The following is a 19,279-nucleotide window of genomic DNA, read 5'->3' as shown; positions in this document are numbered from 1 at the left end:
TGAAAACATGTTAAGGAACATTTTAGGATATTTTGATCACCGTTTGTAATGGATTTAAGAACAGTGAAGGGCTCACCACTCACAGTAAGTAGGCCATGTGATGGTCCCTTCTCTTTGTCCAGAATACATCTGAAAACACGAGTTTTGTAGTACATGCATTAGATCCGATAACCTGACGTTATTGGAAAATGAAAGAATGAGGGTACTGGTGTGTAGGCTTTGCTGTGCTTTCATGTTGTTCACATCCAAAGCAGTGATACAAGCCTGTGAAGATCCTTTACTTAGGAAGATGGCAGTCTGCAGAAACAGTGTTGGTGCTTTGCAGTGTATTTTACGATTTCCTTTATTTTTGTATTACCTTTATTACTGATTTAAGATTATGTGGTTTTGCAGTTATGCAAATGTCGTGTGAGCACGTAAAACTGGTGATTTTGTAGACAATACTTCCTTGTCCAAGTAGTCATTTCGTCCGTGATTTAATTCTCTATTGGCGTTTTGTAGCAGAGGGGCCAGGGGCTGATCTTTTGGCACAGCGGGCCTGGCTCTTGTCTGGGCTTTGCAGAACAGGTGCCCAGCAGTGTACCTCTGACAAACGATCAGGTCTGCCACCTGAATTATGCCATACTCTAGCTTCACTTCTGATATTTTAGTATTTTTAACAGAAGGCATTGTCAGATCCATTGCATCAGATCCAATGGTGTGTAAACCTAATGAAGAATGATCTTCAGCTCTTAATAATATCATGTTCTGGTGGATCAAGTTATATTTTGAAACATATACAAAAGTTATATCTCACACAGGCTAAAATGACCAAGATCCCAGACACTGGTCAAAACTAAGCATCCATTCATTATGAGAAAGTCACTCTTTCCAGGTCAGGAGAAGCCTGTCCTGGAAACAAGGGACACAAGGTAGTATTCCAAAAATTAAGTCCATCCCTGGTTACACACACTGTGATAATACAGAGAGAGCTGGAAACATCTGTGTAGAAATGTAAGATCATTCTGTAGTTTTTAATTGAATATAACAGAGAAAAAATGTAGTAAATATCAGGATTAGGTGACATACATTTTACTTATATTAAGATAATGATATTGTTTAATAAGGGGGTTAAAGAACTGAGGTCTTGCAAGCCTGTCTTTCAAGAGCTTTGCAGTGCCTGTGCTGGCTAACTAGGGTTTTGTTCCAGATAGCTGACACAGTGGCCTCATCCAGGGCTGTTACTGGGGGATGTTCTCAGCAACATGAATGGAAAGAAGATAGCTTTGGTACTGAGGGCGGGGGACTAATGTCCAGGCTCCCGTGAAGCAGAGTTCTGAACCCTATGCAGTCGGTATAATCCAGAAGTGAGCGGAGAAGGACGACAGGGAGGAGATGACAAGGATCAGGAGGGGTTGACAGATGAGGGGGTGTGACGATGGTGATCTGGTGCTCGGGGGGCGTAGCCAGGGCGAACAAGTCCGAGGAGTCCAGGGGGGAAATCCGGGGCGCAGTCCCAAAGTCCAAAACTGGGCGATCCATCCAAGACGGGACAACAGAGTTAAAAACCGGAACGGGATCCGGTACAGGGACAGGGAATAAAAACAGGATGACGAGGCCAGGCGCTCCGAGCCCCGGACTCAGACGGTCAGGACGCCGTGATGAAGCCGATGCCGTCGGGTCTCTCCTGGACCCGCTGGTAGGCGGGGTTCCGGGCGTCTGTCTTCCAATGCTGAGCCAGGAATAGCAGGAGCGCCAGGCTTAAATGAGAAGGAGCAGAACAGGGGGCTGGTGAAAGTAACCAGAGCGCCCTAAAGAGGAGGGATTACGATCGTGACAACTAAAGCAGTGGGGATCACACCCCCTGCCAAGCTAGAAAAACTACTTATGTAGAGCTTATGTGTTGTAGTGCTAGCCACTCTTTTTGTTTTATTTTTTTGGCTGACACTCATACCCAAAGCTACTTATGTTTGAAACTATTTACACAGCTGGGGATTTTACTGCAACAGCTGAAGTGAAGCACCCAAAGCAGGAAGAATGTTACTCAAGGGTACAAGAGCAAACAGCAGTGTCTCTCGTGGGATTTGAACCTGCAACCGCCCAGACGCAGGTCCAGGACCCCCCAGTCCTTTTTCCCCACTTATAAACTGACCACACACGTTTGATATAACATCACTTTATAATGTTATATATTTATATAAACTGGCAATAAAATGATATCTTAGGTCCGGAAATTAACTTTATGTTCCATTCAGGTTTAATGGATGCTAACAGCATGGACGAACAAGACAGAGGAGAGGAAGGTAGAGCCCAGTTCTTTAGCTTAGGCTTGTGAAGGATTGGCCTTGGGCTTAAAAAGCTACAGCTTGCTTGACGGCATTGGCATTCGAATGTTATTCTACTGTAGCTTCTTCAAGCCCAGGGCTGGCAGGGGGCTCAGAAGTGGACACCTGGGTAGCGTTCACCAGTTTTGTGACATCTCTTCTTTCTCTGTTACATCAGATGGGACGATCCCTGTAACAAAAGAAGACGGGAAGTTAGAAAACGGGCAGTCACCGGTGTCCATGTCTAACACATTAGAGAGCGAAGCAGAGGATCATACGTATGAGGTGCTTCCCACCCCAGAACTCATGGACGGGACAGGTAAGTCTTCCCTCCCGATGTGCAGTTTAGTTAGGATGGCTTCCTGGCCCCCATTTCCACACTACTGACAGGAGCTTTGGCCCGGCAAGCTGTTTGCGTCTGCGTTGGCAGTCTTTACAGGAACTCATGAGGCTGGCTACGAATTTGCATCTCGTCAGTTCACTTCAGGTTCATTTTTTTAGCAAAGTAGTGTTTAGTTGTTATTTCCTCCCCAAAGACTTTAGCCTGCATTTTTAATAACATAATTCTTTGATAAGTCATGCATTGATTATAAAAATAGATATTATTTTCCTTATCTACATGTTGGGATTCTGAGATGGAAAAGGATAGTTGTTGCGTTCTGAATATCAAAGTACTGTTAAATAATTTGATGAAATCTTTAACTTCTTGTCTTTTTGAGTTAGAAGGAGCCTTTGATTGCCACATGCATTACAGTGAGCATGTTCATTATTCAACATATTTCAAGCTGCATTAAAATATTTACCCGGTGCATTATTACACCAATGTGATGTAATAAGTCTTTTAAGGTGTAAAGTAGCTGTCTGAACTCACTTTGAAAGGATGCATTACTTGAATTTGTAAACGATCAATAGAAGTAGTGAAGATATATGATAGCTTCATCAATTCAGGCACCAAGCGCAAGGCAGGGTACATCCTGGACAGGGTACCAGTCCATTGCAGGGCAAGTGCAAGCCAATCATACATGGGGACAATTTGGAGGCCATGGTAAAGAGCTAGAGGGGAAATTTGACCCGGACCCCGGGATAACTCCCTACTCTAATTGAGAAGTGCACCAGGGATCTTTAATGACCACTGAGAGTAAGGACCTCGGTTTAACGTCTCATCTGAAAGACGGTACCCACTACAATACAGTGTCCCCTCCACTATACTGGGGCATTAGGACCTACACAGACTGCAGGGTGAGCGCTCCCTACTGGTCCCACTAACACCTCTTCCAGCAGGAACAATAGCTTCGCAGGAGGTCTCCCATCCAGGTACTGACCAGGCTCAACCCTGCTTAGCCTCAGTGGGTATAAGTTGAGAGCTGCAGGGTGATATAGCTGCTTATACTACTTGAAACAAGTGTGTAGCCCCATTATTTTAGGTGTAGGTCTTCTCACCTGTTTACCTCATCAGCTGTGATACAGTGATTCAGTTCATACAACTGATTGAACGTTTTGTAGTAGTGCCTAATGTTGTATTTTTTTTTTCCTTGGATGTGTTCTTGGGCCATGGTTTCATGTATAACCAAATTGTAATTAAATGAGTTAGCAATTAACATTCTTTCAGATCATTGCGACATTTCCTTCCCATCTGGACTTAAGTCCATATATTCACTTCCATGTAGAAGAGGGATTAATGTGTTTGTGGATGAAACTGCAGCAAAATTACTGTGCATAACTCTTCCAGGGCTCTAATATAAAAAAAGAGTGGAAGAATAGATAAGGACTACACATATTCAAATGATGATTATTACATTAATGCTCAGTATTTTTCCATTTTTCCCAGAAGACTTAAAGGATGATGGTGATTCTTTTAAAAACACTGCTATTGCTTCACGTGACCTATGTTAAAGTGGTGCTAACTATGTTAACCGATAAAGTAACAACTGGTACAGGAACATTTATACATCTTTAAAACAGGAGCTCCTGAATGTTGAAAAGTGAGCAAAAACATCTGATTTCAAAATTAGCAAGACATCTGAGATATTGATCACATTCATTAGGAGGCCAAACACCCTTTGATATAAATTGAAAATTTACAATAAATTGTCAGCAAAAGCAGAAAGTCGCAAAAGATGATGGACAAGACACCAGTAGTTTTATATTCACTACTGTATGCGGTCAAATGCTTTACCCTTTAATTAGATTTTTTCTTTGCATTTTAGATATATTTAATGTATTTTTACCCTTTTGAACAATCAAAACATTTGTGTCCAGTATGTCCATTGTGGTAAAAGTGTTCTGTTTTAGTGCTACTAAACTTTCTGTCTGAAAGCTTTCAGAGAAGGTTGAACTGCAGCGTACCAAAAAAATGTCATAAGAAGCAAATTAAGTTTATGTTCTACTCCAGGCTTAAATGATTAAAAGAGTCTGTTGGACTGTAGTTACATTTCTTTCTAATGAGAAAGTCATAAAGAATGACTTTTGTCTGAGACCAATTATTTTTTAATCATTGAAACCTTGTGTACAATTAGCGAAAAATCATCGTTTACATCTATCTTATCTTAAAACAGATCCATAGACAGAATCACATTTGGTTTGGCTACCTGTGTGAAACAGCATTCTTCAAGAAGGCTATAAATAAACCAGGGAAGGTTCTGCTTTAAATTAGGATTCATCTGAGAGAGTGAGACGGCTCCTGGATATTAAGAAGCGATTTTTTGTAGTAAGTGTCAGCTGCTACCTGCTCTAAAATTGGACCTAGCAGCTTTAAGCAGATTGATTGGACTGTGGGTTATTGTATTTTCTAGGAACAGAGACATAAAATGAATTCATTCATTTATGTTTAACGGCTGTATCGTCTAACTCATTTAGGCAGCAGTCACCTTAACAGCCCAGGACTGTGTGCGCTTGATATCTGAAGAAGGTGTCCTGACTCTCTAGTGGACTTCCACCCAAGACAAAAACACCGACATTAATGCTTCTGATATAATGCTAATCCAAGTACTATTTTGGATATCTGTGGATTCACTTCATATCCAGAAATTCAGAAATTTGACAAAGAAAGTAGTACTCATTGAGGTAAAGTCTGCTGTGCATTAATCCAATGGTAGTAGAGAAAAGCAATAGAAACTGAGGTCTTTTTTTTGTTTTCAACATTTTTACATATTTAGATAATAGTGAAATGAATCAATGTGTAAATATACACATTGCAATTTATAGAACAGTGTGAACAAATCTTAAACGTTAATTTGCTGTGTTTATAGTTCTGTTCTAAAAGGGATTGAGTTGAATTACAAAAATAAACTGCAATGTATACAGTACGTGTGTAGAGACTTACATTCGGCATATACTGTATGTGTTCGTACAAAATCTAGCAACTCAAATCATCTGTGTTTATAGATGTTGATTTCATTTCAGTGTTCAGTAATTACAGATATTTTTGTTAAAATTTAAAAATGAATGTTTTCTTGTGACTGTTTTCAAACAAGATCAGTCATATTCACAATGTCTTTTGATTGGCTAGCGCATTTAGTGTATGTGTGTGTTTCTGAAAAAGCCTTCTTTTACAGTCCTTAGGGAAGTATAAAGCACATGATTTTATTTGTTCATCTAAAGTATGTCTGTGAGACTCGGTGGCATTCAGTGTCAATTATGCACACTAGACCACAATTGCAGAGGACTGTCTCACTGCCTGAGCTCAGCTGAGTGTCTCTCTCACACACACACACACACACACACACACACACTACCGTACTGTTGAAGAATTTGTAAGTCTTTGTCTAGGCCATGGAAGATGGAAATGGGCGGTTTCGTGAGATTGATTCCCTTGCATACTGCAGGTCTCATCTAATTCTGTGTTTTCAAACAGGCTCTTTCTGTTTCTGCTTGTGGGCTACCTGTAAATCAAGGGGAAAAAAATTATGCACTCGGGCTGCGAGTTCAGAACCCTTCCTGCTGTGACACACCTTCTGTATTTTTGTCCCTCAGGCTCAGTAGAATTCCAGACGTCTATTGAAACTGGAGTCTGCTCCCAGGACCCTCTGATGAAGCCTACCTTGGTTTTGCCTCCTAAAAAACCTGTGGCCTTCCCTGGTGACAATCAGGACACCCCAGTGAAGCAGCCCATGTTCCTAAAGCAACCCCCAGCTCTTCCTCCTAAGCCTTTCTCACGGTTTCCCAACCACATAGCCGGTGAGTTATTCCTCGTCCCCGTATCCGGTCTTTTTCACTTTTCCAGATTCTGTAACAATCTTCGGGAAAGCAGTGAATGTGTGGCCGTGAATGTGTGGTAGTCTGAGATGAAGCTGGTTGCTTTCCAAAGCCTCGTAGTTAAATCCTTGGTTAAAGAGTGTTTCTAAGTTCAGTGACATGTCTTAAGGTATTCAAGTTTTGCCTGCTGACATCCCACACTTTCAAGGCTTTTAAGGTGCTAGCATCGCGGCGTCTGGAAGATCTAGATCCTAGAAATCCCTTTCTATTGATTTGATTAAATTGTTATCCACAGAGGTGGCACATGGTTCAGGCATCAGTGTTGCCTCTGCAGTAAACAGCTTTGAAAGAACTACAGAGGCTGCTAGACGATGATGTGGTTTGGGAGGCAATAAAACTTGTCGGCTCTGTGTTTTAGGTGGCAATTTTGAATCGAGGAACAGCACCCTGGTGGGGATAAACAAGAGTCCTTCCCCATTGCTAACTGTGTCGGTCTGCTGGTTTTTTCGGTGTAGGGTGTAAATGATCCTTTTAAGAATCTTAGGTGATGAATGCTCTTGAGATGCAATGCGGATGGCCCGATACAGTTTTTTTCTCGTTAATTCTCACTATGGTGAAACGGATTCTGCTCTTTTTGTCACATCTGATTCCTCGGGGGCATACACACAGTAACCAGAATTACACAGAGGTCTGCTTTCCGCCTTAAACTGTTTCAGGTTGTATCCTTGATCATTATACTTTTCCCGGGAGGAAGCGATGTCTCATAATTCTTTTTGAGCATATTGAACTGTTACTTTATTGGACTGTTGCCTGCTTGTGCGTAACAAAATTTGAAACATAATATTTCGCTGACCTATTTTCCAGCATCTTTCACAAGTGTAAATGAGATGTGATACAGTCATAAAGCATTTTAAAGTTGCTCTAAACAATTCTCAGGGTGTTCAAACACTGATGAAGAACGGCTTCATGGCCCTCGTGTGATAAAATTACTGACTGGTTAATTTTATTCCTTTTTTATGATGCAGCACTAAACCTACCACTATTGACAGATTGTTAATCAGCCTTTCAGCAATTCTGTGTAGATCAAAATTGTCCTGTGGATCAGTTATTACATTTTCTCCTTACTCGCCTGGGGGGGTGTTAAAATTTTATCCACGACCCCACATGACAACACAAAAACAGGCATGCTTTGTACATGACAAATGTCAAACGATTCTTTGAACTATTCATATCTGCCTGCACTGGCATCTTAATGTAATATAGAGGTAGAAGTGAGATTTTGTGCATTCAGCACAACACTTTGCAGAGATCTTGTGGTATCAGTGTGAACTGCATGAAAGCCAGTATACCTTTTCCATTTGAGCCTGCAGAGGCACAGACTCAGGATTCTATGTAGCCTGGTAATAACTCCAGAGACCAGCAACTGTTCAATACTGTGGAAAAAAAGAATACATAGTCATATCCCTGTAAAGGTTAGTTGCTCATTTTTTATAATGAATCGATATCATGTTAATTGAAAATTGACATATTTGAGTTAAATTAAAAATCTATCTAAATAGCCATTCAGAAAGATATGATTTCTCCTGGCTTCCTACGTTTCATTTATGCATCTGTATTTAGTACCTGCAATGGTGTTTACAGGTAAATAGAGGCCATGGCCTTTAATACACTCACTACCCAACTATTAAGAACTCCTGGTCAAGTGGAAGGCGATGTTTCTGACGTAAAGAGTAGGGGCCTGATTTAAATCGCCCTCCCTGGCCAAAACAATCCTCAAATTGCAAATGAATCGCAAACTGCTGGAACAGTAGAGCATATATGCGCTCAGTCCCCAAACCATTACCCTCTCTATAACCTCAGCTGGAGGAGCTGCTGTTCAGAGAGGCCTGCAGATCCTCAGAGGATACTCGGGGGTTCACTGTGACCTCCTGGATGATTTTCCAGGTTGCTCTTGGGAGATCAAAGCAGGATGACTGGTCATGGGTAGAGTCTCCGTGGTCTTAAAGATTTCCCATTTGCAAATGGTCTGTCTGACAGTAGAAGGATGTAGCCCCAGAAGAGTAGAAATTGTTTAGTAACCCTTTCCAGACTGATGAGCATCAATCTGTTTTGATTGTGGTGTGACTTGTTTCCACTAAGCTGTATGGTGATGACCAAACTCATAAAGTGTCTGATCATCATATAGGACAAGTCTATCCAAACTCAGTCCCTATTTACCTTTTATCCAATTATGTAACCATCTGATAATAGTCAGCCTTTTAGCTGTGCTCAATAAATTAGGCGTTTGTGAATTATTTTACATACACTGCTTTATTATTGATATTGTTCCTACTTCATACACCATTGCATCTCAAAAAGCATTGAAACAGTCCATGTAAACCCTTTGTTTACTTAAGAAAAGGCTTGTTTTGATTAATAAAGGGTACCATAATAAGAAATTGTTATTACCATAATTACATTAGGGGTTCAGAAACTTGTTCTTGGCACTGTGCATTGAGCAATGTTATTTTAGATTCGTCAGTATAACCTTTCGCTGACCTGCGAACTCCCCTCGTTTTTAATGTTGCTGTTACTTTGGCACTTTTTGACTCTCCTAAACAGACTGACATCTGCTCTAAAGCTGCAAGATCTTAATTGGTCACAGACAGATATTTAATGAGCGAAAGGACTGCACAGGGACACAGATGGTATTTTGACCGAGGGCTACTTACAGTACCTGCTTGCGGCTTTACCTGCTTTTAGTTAGGGTGCCTGCTTTCTTTGTTCTGCTCTCACAAGATAATTTAGACATGGGTAGGAATATCATATATATGGAGAAGGAAACATGCCATACTTTTCTGTAGGTTGGCTGTGATTTGAAGACTGCATAACATGTTTGCTCGTTGCGTGATGTTCTGAAGCATAGAGCAAATACAGCTCTTTTAAAACATTCACCCAGGTGCCATCTAGGGAAGAGCATAGCACCTCCGCTGGTTTCCACAGTAGCAGGAGACTGCTCTGAGGGCGGGAGCTCTGAGCTCTGATGCATTTTGCAGCCGAACATCGGAAGGACAAAATCTTAGGCATATTGATGACAGGTTGTGCTTTGGAATATTAAAAATAAAACACTTGGGGAAGATATGTAATACAATGAAAGGAAGATATGAAAACATGTGTGTTTCTTTAAGGTGTCGTGTACCCTTTAATTTTTCTTGTGGCAATAATATAGTTTGTTGAAACTAGTTTGCTATAGCTTGATAACTTGTAACAAGTGAAATTTATATTTCGCATTAATGAATGCAATAGTAACAGGGCGACCCCCCAACGCGTTTGAGAGCTGAAAGCTCCTAAAGATGAATCAGAATAATCTTGTGATGAGGTCAGTTAAGCGTCCAGTTGTCACATTGAGCTGGGCTTGACCAGACACCAGCAGGTCCTCCAGGACTGGGATCAGCAACCCCTGCCCCCAGCTGTAACCGTTGCAAAGTTGTTTGTCTGGTGCCTTCATGTACGTGCTGTGCAGCATTATTACGCCTCCTCAGATGGGCTTGGATTTATTTCTCCACAGACTCAGGCCAGCCCATCAAACTGCCCTGTATGCCGGGCAAGCTGTCTCCTCCACTACCTCCGAAGAAGGTGATGATCTGTGTTCCCCCGGGTGGCATGGAGCCTGCCCTCACTTCCTACTCCTCACAGAAGTGCTCTCCGCAGCCTCTAGGGCAGCACCACCCGGCCATGCTGCCTTCCCAGCAGCACCCGCTGCAGTACGGCGGCACCCACCTGTCCCCCACGCCGGTGCCCATCTCCCTCCACCCGGTGCCTTCCAGCAGAGTCATCGAGGAGCTCAACAAGACCCTGGCCTTGACCATGCAGAGGCTGGAGAGGTGAGGGGTAGGCAGGGCCCTGGGGGGGGGGGGTGTTTTCCTTACAGAATGAGGTAACTAGGCCGGCGAACAGAGACGTGACAACCTGTTCTGGCGGACAGTGACGGACAAGGGTAGGTCAATTCCCCAGGAAAAGGACCGCACGGGGAGCTGCTGAGCCTTCTTCAGGTATGAGGGAGAAAGCCCCCAGCTGAAGAAGGCTCAACCGCTGAAACGCTGTGTGTGTTTCTTCTGCTTTTTCAGTGGGAAACTAACCATTATTTGCTCCTTTGCAGCCAGTGCATTCTGACACAGCTCCCCACTCGATCCTGTTCAGATTTTTGTTCTTAAAACCCTGTTCACGTACAGCGCTTTTGTTGTATCTGAACTCTTAGTGCGTGCTCTTTTTTTGTGTTTGTTGAGTTTTGTCTAATGAAACAGCTTCTGTTCTGCACAATTTGTATCCTGTTTTTTTTTTACCTGTTGTCAATTCATGTCTCAAGAAAGGGCCAACGGTTCTTATTCTGCTTCAGCAGTTTAGAATTCACAGGAAAAAAAATACCATGAAAGAAACTATGCAGATTTCTTATTCCTTTGAGCCTGATCAGCATACATCTCAGGGAATGAGTGTGCAGCCTCCAAGCCTTCTGAAACATTTGAAGTCTTAGTATCTAATTTTATAACACTGTAAAGATAAATGCCATTTTACACAGTGTATTGATACTGTGAGATAAAAGAGACTTGCAGAGGAAGTGAATGATGATTAAATTATTAAACTTTGCTGATCAGGAAATTAAAACTTAATGGGGACACTAAAAATTGATGACCCGTAAAGAGTCCATAAATAATTTGTGTCAAAAAGGAGCTGTTTCTGTCAAATATAGCCTGTGTAGATGGTATTATTAGCATGACCCACACAAGTCTGTGTGTGCTTCTCATGGATTATGTAAAAGAGTGAACAAAATTAACTCTTTCTTGGCATTCGCAATTTTAATAGGTCATAAAATATTAATATGTAGCTTTAAAGCTTAAATGACTTTAAAGCCAGAGGACGCAAGTGAAGCTACATGACATGCATCTAAAACTGAGAACAGGAAGCTCTTCTTTACCCAAAGGGTTGTGGGAGTGTGGAACAAGCTACCCAGCCATGTTGATACCCTGGCTTCTTTCAAGGAACACCTATATGAGCACTTTATACCTACTAACTCGCAAATGAGCCAAAAAAGGCCAAATGGCCTCCTCTCATTTGTAACCATTCTTATGTCCCATTTTTGGTCACCAACTTTTTTTTTATTTGTATCTTTAAGATTTGAGTCCTTATGAATTACTTTAGTTCCAGAGAAGAAAGGCTGTATGCACTGTATTCCCGGGGTCGACGCGGGCTGTAATGTCACTGGGGGCCTCTTCTTGTGCTTTAAACTTTCCTCTCACGTGCACCTGCATTATCTTGGAAGACGCTCCTTAAAATGCAGCACGTCGCTTTTATCCGCCAATATAAAATACAATAAAAATTGTGCCTCTTCTAAACCGCTGACGCTATGACTATGGAAAGCTAAATAAGGAAATGTGGGGCTCGCCGGCGCTGGTTTGTCAGTTTATTATGATCTATGCGTCTTGTGCTGTCAGTCAATTTTAAGAATGAAGAATTATGGCAGCGTGGGTGTGATAACGGTCCTGTGAGTTTCAGTTACTTCTCCCGTTCAGAGATAGTGCGTTCTGCAGCTGGCGGGGAGACGGCACGCCAGAAGGACCCCGCTGCAAAGCCAGAACGCAGGTCTCCTTGACAGCCATGTCCTGCTTTCTGGAAGCTTCTTATCGTTTAACACACGAGAAATGATGTTGCCGGCCTGGCCAATCAATCTCGTTCTAGACTAATAGGTTCCTGTTGTTGCCATAGTTGTCTGATGGGGGGCTGATGATATAATTTATGGGCCCTTCCAAATCGTCCAACAGTGAAATGCAGAAGCTGTGAAGATGTTTCCTTCGTCCTCACGGCTTTTTATCTCAAACAGAATTGTCTCATTGCCATCGCTTGGACTTTCTCAAATACCAGCCACTCAAATAGTCAGTACTTTCTGTCCTTTTATTTCATTTTTAAGCATAATGTGCCAGTTTGAAAACTAGGGATGTGGAAGGTGCCATATATTCTGATAACAAAAGGCACTAAAGTCTATTAATATTGGTGAGTCAACAGACTGCTGTGCATTGAACAACCTGTTCTATTTACTTATCCCTGTTTATATAACCTCTAACAATAGTAAAGAGTAGCAGATTTTCCTGTTGCTTGACTGTGCACTTTTATCTGACACTGCATTGGATTTTGTGTTTCTGTGCATATGTAATACAAAGTTAATAATATTCTTGAAACAGAAACACATTTCATTCCGGATGAGCAGCACTGATGTTATTTTCATTTGCTCCTGATCTGCAGGAGGTCGATAAAATTGTTCTAATTATAATGTCCTCTGGCGTGGCTCATCGTTCCAAAACTGTGTGTAAAGACCATGGCGTCTTTGTTCTTTGAAAACTCCTGATTCAGGAGTTCCTCAATAGAATCCCTAAGAATGCCTTGCGAATATAAAATTAAAACCCCAAAAGACTGTTAAAACAAAGAATGTTTTTTGGCAATTTTGATCAGTTTAGATGAGTCAGGGCAGGGAATAATTATAATAAACTTTATTATTGAATATGAATATGGAAAGCAGATGAAATAAAGAACTACCAACGATTTTTCATTATTTGAGAAGATCTGATTCTGCTGTGTTAATCACACCCAAAGTACATTTTTATACATGGACACAGTGAATGCTGTTCCAAGGGTAGCTTGCAGTTTTAGATGCTGAAAGGTTTAAATGAGATTTCACTTCATGTGGATTCATGAGTTACAAACAGTAAAGAAACCAGTGTATGAGGGCATTTTACAGCAATAAAACATTTCCAAGCCCGTTTTACAGGAACCGGGGCAAACGTCTGCATTTTCGCAAAGGGAAAGGTCATGTAAAGATCACAGTTTTCAAAATTAGCAGCTAATGTGTAACCTTTGGTTAGAAGGCAGATGGGCTAATTAGGCCAGGCCGTTGTCAGTTTGCAGAAAGGGTAACCTTGCGTTATTTTTCATTCAGCCAAGTCAGTGTCCCATTTTAACAATAATGGATCAGGGGAGCAATGAAAGGGCAAATCATGAACACGCTGTCATGCAGAGCCTCTTGGGTGACAAGAATAGCTCATCAGAGTCAACCAGTGAACTGCAAGACATTAGGCAAATGTGCACCATAGAGCTTAATTAGTTGTATTAACTCTTACAGTGTGGTGCGTGCAGAGACAATGACAGTAATTACAGTACTTCTAAATTCCCTGGTATTGGTGAAAAAACAATAAACTGTGAACCTGTCACAAATAACTACTAAAGAAACAGCAGTGAAGAAGAGGGAAAAGGAAAAATGTCACAGCAAATGTGCGTGAACTTTATAAAAAACACCCTGGGATAATCGCACAAATATCTAGTATAAGGACAGCAAAAAAAAAGAATAATAGAAATGATGGAAGAACAAACATGTATGCATGCTACTGTAAACTGACAGTCACACTGCTTGATATTTTTTTCAAGCCATCAAACGCTTGCACAGCTGATATTCTGCAGGCGTGCGGACTGTTTCCCATGTGCACCCTCTGGGTTACAGTACGTGACATAATTCCATTACTAATTTCCAAACGAATCCTTAACCTTACCTTTTGTCCTTGGAAAGGATGAGTCTGCAGAGAGTTAAAAAGTCCCCCTACCCCCCCCTCCCCTGACACCAGTCGTACTGCAATGTGTGGTCTGTACTGTTGGTTATGTAACCACAAGAGGTTTGTATTCATCAGAAGAAGGTGAACAGAAAAACATATTATCAGAGTCCATTCTTGCTATATTATTATATCAGCAAAGAAAGCAAGTGGCAGAATTTAAAATACATACAGTGTTTCTCTTGCAAGTAACAGTTTCATAGATGGAAGAAAACGTTATTATATACTTGTGTATGAGTCAAAAATCAGGTTTCACAATTGATGGGAGAACATATAAAATAAATTTTGTTACTTTTTTGTATGGCTTACTGGAGAAAGGCCTGTGGCTTCTGTTAATTCTGTTATTGCTTTGTACTTGAGCTAAGTCTGAATTTTATTTTCTGAATTTTATTTGTAAATACAGTATAAACCTAACTGGATTTTTTCTTTGATTTTCAGCATCATATTCCTTCAGCATTTCTATTCATTATCTACATTAATCATTATCTATCATTTTCTTTTCTTACTTTTATCTCACTTGTTCGCATAGATGCAGTCTCCATATATAATCACTCCCATAAGGTTTAACAGCTGGTGAGTCTGGCACCAATAATTTGAGAAATTCTCTGCCACATTTAGTTGGCATGTTCATACATTACAACACAACTTCAGTTTGTGGCAGTGGAAATGTTCTCCATAACATATTAGAACTGAGGAATAAACATTCTATTTAAAGATCTTTTGTTTTCAGTTTCTTTTGAAATACAAAGCCAATTTAATTAAAAATGGCCTGTCCTCTACTTCACACTGTGACATATTGTGAGTACAGCTGGGGAGTCAGTTTTTCTTCAAGAGGGTCAGCTTTCACTGTCTTTGGCCCCAAGAAACAATGACTTCTCCTGGAAGTGCTCAGCGGTGAATCTGCATGATAAATCCTTTCCCTCCTACCATGGCAGAGTGGCAGAGGTGTGAGCTCTGCAGACCCCTGGGTTTGATTTCAAGCTGAGGGGCTGTCTGTGTGGAGTTTACAGGTCTTCCCCATGAGGGTGTGAGATGTCTCCACAGGCTCTAGTTTCCTCTCTCCTTCCTGAGACATGTTGGCTGGCTTTACTGGTGTCTCGTGCACCCTGGTGCGACACTGGCACTAAATCCAGGGTGCAGTCCTGCCAGGCCTGTGATTAGGAACAGGTTTACTGTGTAATGGAGCCGTCTACAGTCAGCATCCTCAAGAGGAACCTGGCTTCTACAGCTCTGCGCACAATGTCACCTCTCAAGTACAGGATTGCAGTCTCATCCTCTTAAGCTCAGAAGATAATAGCTGGTCTTCTTTAAGGTGTTCCGTACGCTTTTACTGTCATTTGGGACAGTCCTTTGAGCATGGCCCTGATAACAGTGCATTTATAAGCTTCTCATCTCATCAAGTTATATCCTGTTTCCTCAACAGAATATCATTATACGGTTCCACATTTGTGGACTTTAAAGGATCTCTGAAGACTTCTCATTAGGGCATTTTAAAGGAGATTGATTTAGAAAATCAGTTGATGTTTTGTTTTAAAAAACAAGAATAAATGTCTTTTATGTCCCTAAGGTTATTTTTTTGTGGCTCATTAGAATCTAGTTAACAATTGCAGACCTTATTAAAACAAAACATATGCAGGGTCATTTTCAACATGACATTCCTTTTACAGATAATGATGTTAGGTTCTGCCCTAATTATTAATTGAATTCTTTGATCTCAACTCCCACAGCAGGGTCTCGCAAAGAGCAAGAGAAGGTCACATTAAAAACACACCAACCAGACGCATGTGGATATAGATTGCAGCCTCTCATGCATTGCAACCTACCATATTGTAAAGGCCGGTTTCACAAACCAGTGTTAGCTTTACACTGTGAAAGATCAGTGCTTTTAATTAATGGCTGTTGGAAACCTTAGCCCATGACTCCACTAAACACACTGAGCATCAGACTTGAAGCGTTCAAGTCCAGGATTGACTCCTGGCTTTATTGTCATGGGTTCGAGCACAGACATAACAATAGGCTCCCTTCTTGGATTTTCTTTTCTGGATATGTTCCATCTAAGCTCACAGTTCTATTACTGTTCTAGTTAATAAATTAACTGCAAAAGTAAAATCCTTTTAACCAGGTGCTGAGGCATTTTAGAGGTAAACATTGCTTAGCCTACTGAGACCAAGAGTAAATTGGTTATATAGTAAGGAGTTTAAAACAGAATGGAAACAGCAAATGGCACTTGTGATTTACAACAAGTAAAGTCCAACAGGAGTACAACTCCAAACGCTGTTTGCCATTTTTAAATTTTGTGATGTATTTTAGTTGTTTGGAAAGCTCTAACTTCGGTAACAATGTCTTCTGGCACACAGTCTATCCATAACAAAGAACATATGTGTTTTTCTGAAGTCCAGTCCTGTTGTGGGTACGATGCGTCCAGAATGGACCTCTGGTTGCTGCAATCTTTACTAAGAATAGGCAGCTGTGTGATAATGGATGTATAACTCAGATGACTCCAGTGGCACAAGTCTCAGCACAGAACAGTACATGCACTGCAAACTCTGCAGAGACTATGCAAGAATCCCACGGAAGTACTTTAGACTCTACAGTATTTAAGTTGGTGTTAGTATGTTTGATATCTATTAATTGTACATGGATTGGACTAAATTTATGGTATTGTTTAGGGTGTACAGTAATCAGGCCTAGACCTTGGTTTCCTTCTATGTATGTCAGGTTTTTGAGTGAGGCTTCATGCTGCACTGGTGTTTAGGTTAGGGTTCTGTAGAATATCAGGCTATCCTTTTAAGATAGGATGAACGTTGTGTGTCAGTGTAATATTTATTCATTGTTATATAAATGAAAGAGGCTTTCAGAAGTTTTCAAATCCGCATCCAGGAAAAACTCAATTTGCATCGAGAAAGCATTCCTGAAAAATGTACATGTGAATGGTTTCAGGTTCACTATCCACCTGAGAGTGGAGCTCCCACGTTAACACAGTTACACACACTTATTCATGGAAATGTGTCACTAAAGGTTATTTTAATTCAAATGTTTGTTGATGTTTATCAGTATAATAACATGTGAATGGAAGACTGTCAGTGTGGGTGATGAATGGTGTTGAAAAAGCAGGAATATTGTGCCCATACTTTCAACGAGCCTTTTAAAGACCATTATAAAGCCTCTGACATAACATTATATTATTAACTGTAGTCTCTTTTATTTATTTAATTTTCTTTTATGCTTTTTGTATTATTTTATTTTTATCATTTTTTATTTTATTTACAGATTTGCTTTGCATTTCATTTTTAAGATTTTGTTAACACACCAGCTGACTTTGTTTTATGGTTTTATGTATTTTATTTCAGACTTTTTTATTACGAGGAAGACAATACATTTTAAGATTTATTTTATATAGGCATTTCACAATGCAATTTATATGCAACTTAGTGACGTAGTGCATATTGTGTCAGACGCTCAGTGTTAATGTAAGATTGAGAACCATCCTAAATCAAGAAATGGTACAGTATATATTGCTGAGCCATATAAAATAAAAAATGTGTTAAGAGTGCCTAAATTGATAACTTACTACTCAAAAAATTAAGGCAAGTATAAATTGTGTAGTGTTGTCTAGTGTTTTTCATGTCAGTATAGTGTGTTTGTGATATTTACACAGTTAGTGACAGAGTTCAGTTTTCATGAACGCTGATGTTTCAAACACTTCCTTTGTTTTAGCTCTGCCTTGCATACAGGGCTGGAAGGAAGACAAGTGCCAACAGTAGTGATAGAGTGTGATGATGACAAAGAAAATGTGCCTAATGAGTCAGACTACGAAGATCTCCCCAGCATGTACAAAGACGACGACGATGACGACGACGACGATGACGACGATGAAGATGACGACACGCTCTTTACAAGTAAAGACCTTTATCACTCTGTGAGAGTCCAAACCCTCTTCAAGCACTTTTCCGTCAGTCAACCTCAGAATTAACGGAAAAGCAAATGTCAATTAACATGAGCCCGTATTCATTATTTTTATTATTTGAACATACCTCAAATACAAAAGAAAAATAAAACAACGTATTCCTCCCTGTAAGTCCCCATCATCGCCAGTCGTCCCATTTATGATTCTTACCACAAATATTAGACATATTTTACAAAGATTAGTCTTTTTTAACAATAGTATTTTTTTTGTTTTCTGGGGACGTGAATATCAGTAGCTCAGTATGAGATTATACAGTAGTTTACAGCAGACAGCTTACATACAGATCTACTAATTATTGCAATGACTTGCCAAATCAAAATGCTGTAAGAGAATATGTTTTCTAATACATTAGAAGAGTGGATTTTGTTTCATATAATGATATTTAATTTTGTAAAAGGAAAAAGTACTAAAAGGAAATTAGCAATAATATCACCCGCTGTCCTGGTCTGCATTTGTAAGCAGATACACAGTGGATATTCACAGATGTTCGGGGTTTTACACATATTATATAATCGGATAGAAAGATACTATTATAAATCTCTGGGAATTCTAGATGAATAAATCGTCACCATTAGGTGGTCTCTAGGGTAAAGCTTACCACAGATTAATCTAAAGTTTGATACCATACACAACAGCATCTATTTTGTTATTTCTAAAATGTTTACTGCTCAATTAAGGTAAATACAGGACGCAAAAGATACCGTTTAGTTCCCTTTTCAAATACAAAGAAGTAATAACCAGTTTGATTGTGACATAAGCTGTTGCTGGTTATCAGTACTATGATGGGTGCACTGGAAGCACAAAGGCAAAGACACATTATTGATGATTTGGAATACGTGCCAGTCACAATGGAAATATATTTTGTTTTAAAAACAGGTACAGCAGGGCTGAGAGATGGATACTACAGAAACAGCAGTGCTTTATCACTGTTGCTAATAGGGTTCTGTAGCCTGCCTAACTAGACTAAAATTGCAAATAAAATAACATTTTGTTGGTATGTGTGAAAAAAATGCACTTTCATTTTTTTCTTTCAGTCTTTATAGCTCTTTGGTTGAGTTTTTTTTAAACTTGGGCTCAATCTCTGCCTTCCTCTATTTATCATAATTATCTTGAAAAAGACCCATGATGCATTTTGAGGAATAAATGTCACAATTTGCTCATATTAATGGGAATGTAAAAAGGGAATA

The 19,279-nt window shown here is 40.2% G+C and overlaps 1 protein-coding gene across 6 annotated transcripts in view; it reads left to right on the top strand.

Annotated features, from left to right (window-relative positions):
• phactr1 (phosphatase and actin regulator 1) overlaps window positions 1-19,279 on the top strand; it is a 125,687-nt gene that overhangs the window by 83,982 nt on the left and 22,426 nt on the right. For 4 of the 6 annotated variants that reach the window (XM_015354759.2, XM_015354758.2, XM_015354755.2 and 1 more), the window contains 4 exons: window positions 2,482-2,622; window positions 6,276-6,479; window positions 10,045-10,360; window positions 17,843-18,024. In XM_015354759.2, coding sequence (XP_015210245.1) covers window positions 2,482-2,622; window positions 6,276-6,479; window positions 10,045-10,360; window positions 17,843-18,024 — 843 coding nt within the window. The remainder of the gene's footprint in view (window positions 1-2,481; window positions 2,623-6,275; window positions 6,480-10,044; window positions 10,361-17,842; window positions 18,025-19,279) is intronic. The other 2 variants (XM_015354757.2, XM_015354756.2) reach the window with 1 other exon arrangement.

This window comes from Lepisosteus oculatus, chromosome 6, assembly GCF_040954835.1.
Source record: "Lepisosteus oculatus isolate fLepOcu1 chromosome 6, fLepOcu1.hap2, whole genome shotgun sequence".
NCBI classification, from domain to species: Eukaryota; Metazoa; Chordata; class Actinopteri; order Semionotiformes; family Lepisosteidae; genus Lepisosteus; species Lepisosteus oculatus.
Note: the sequence above shows the minus strand (reverse complement) of the source record. Positions and strands in the feature narration are given on the sequence as shown.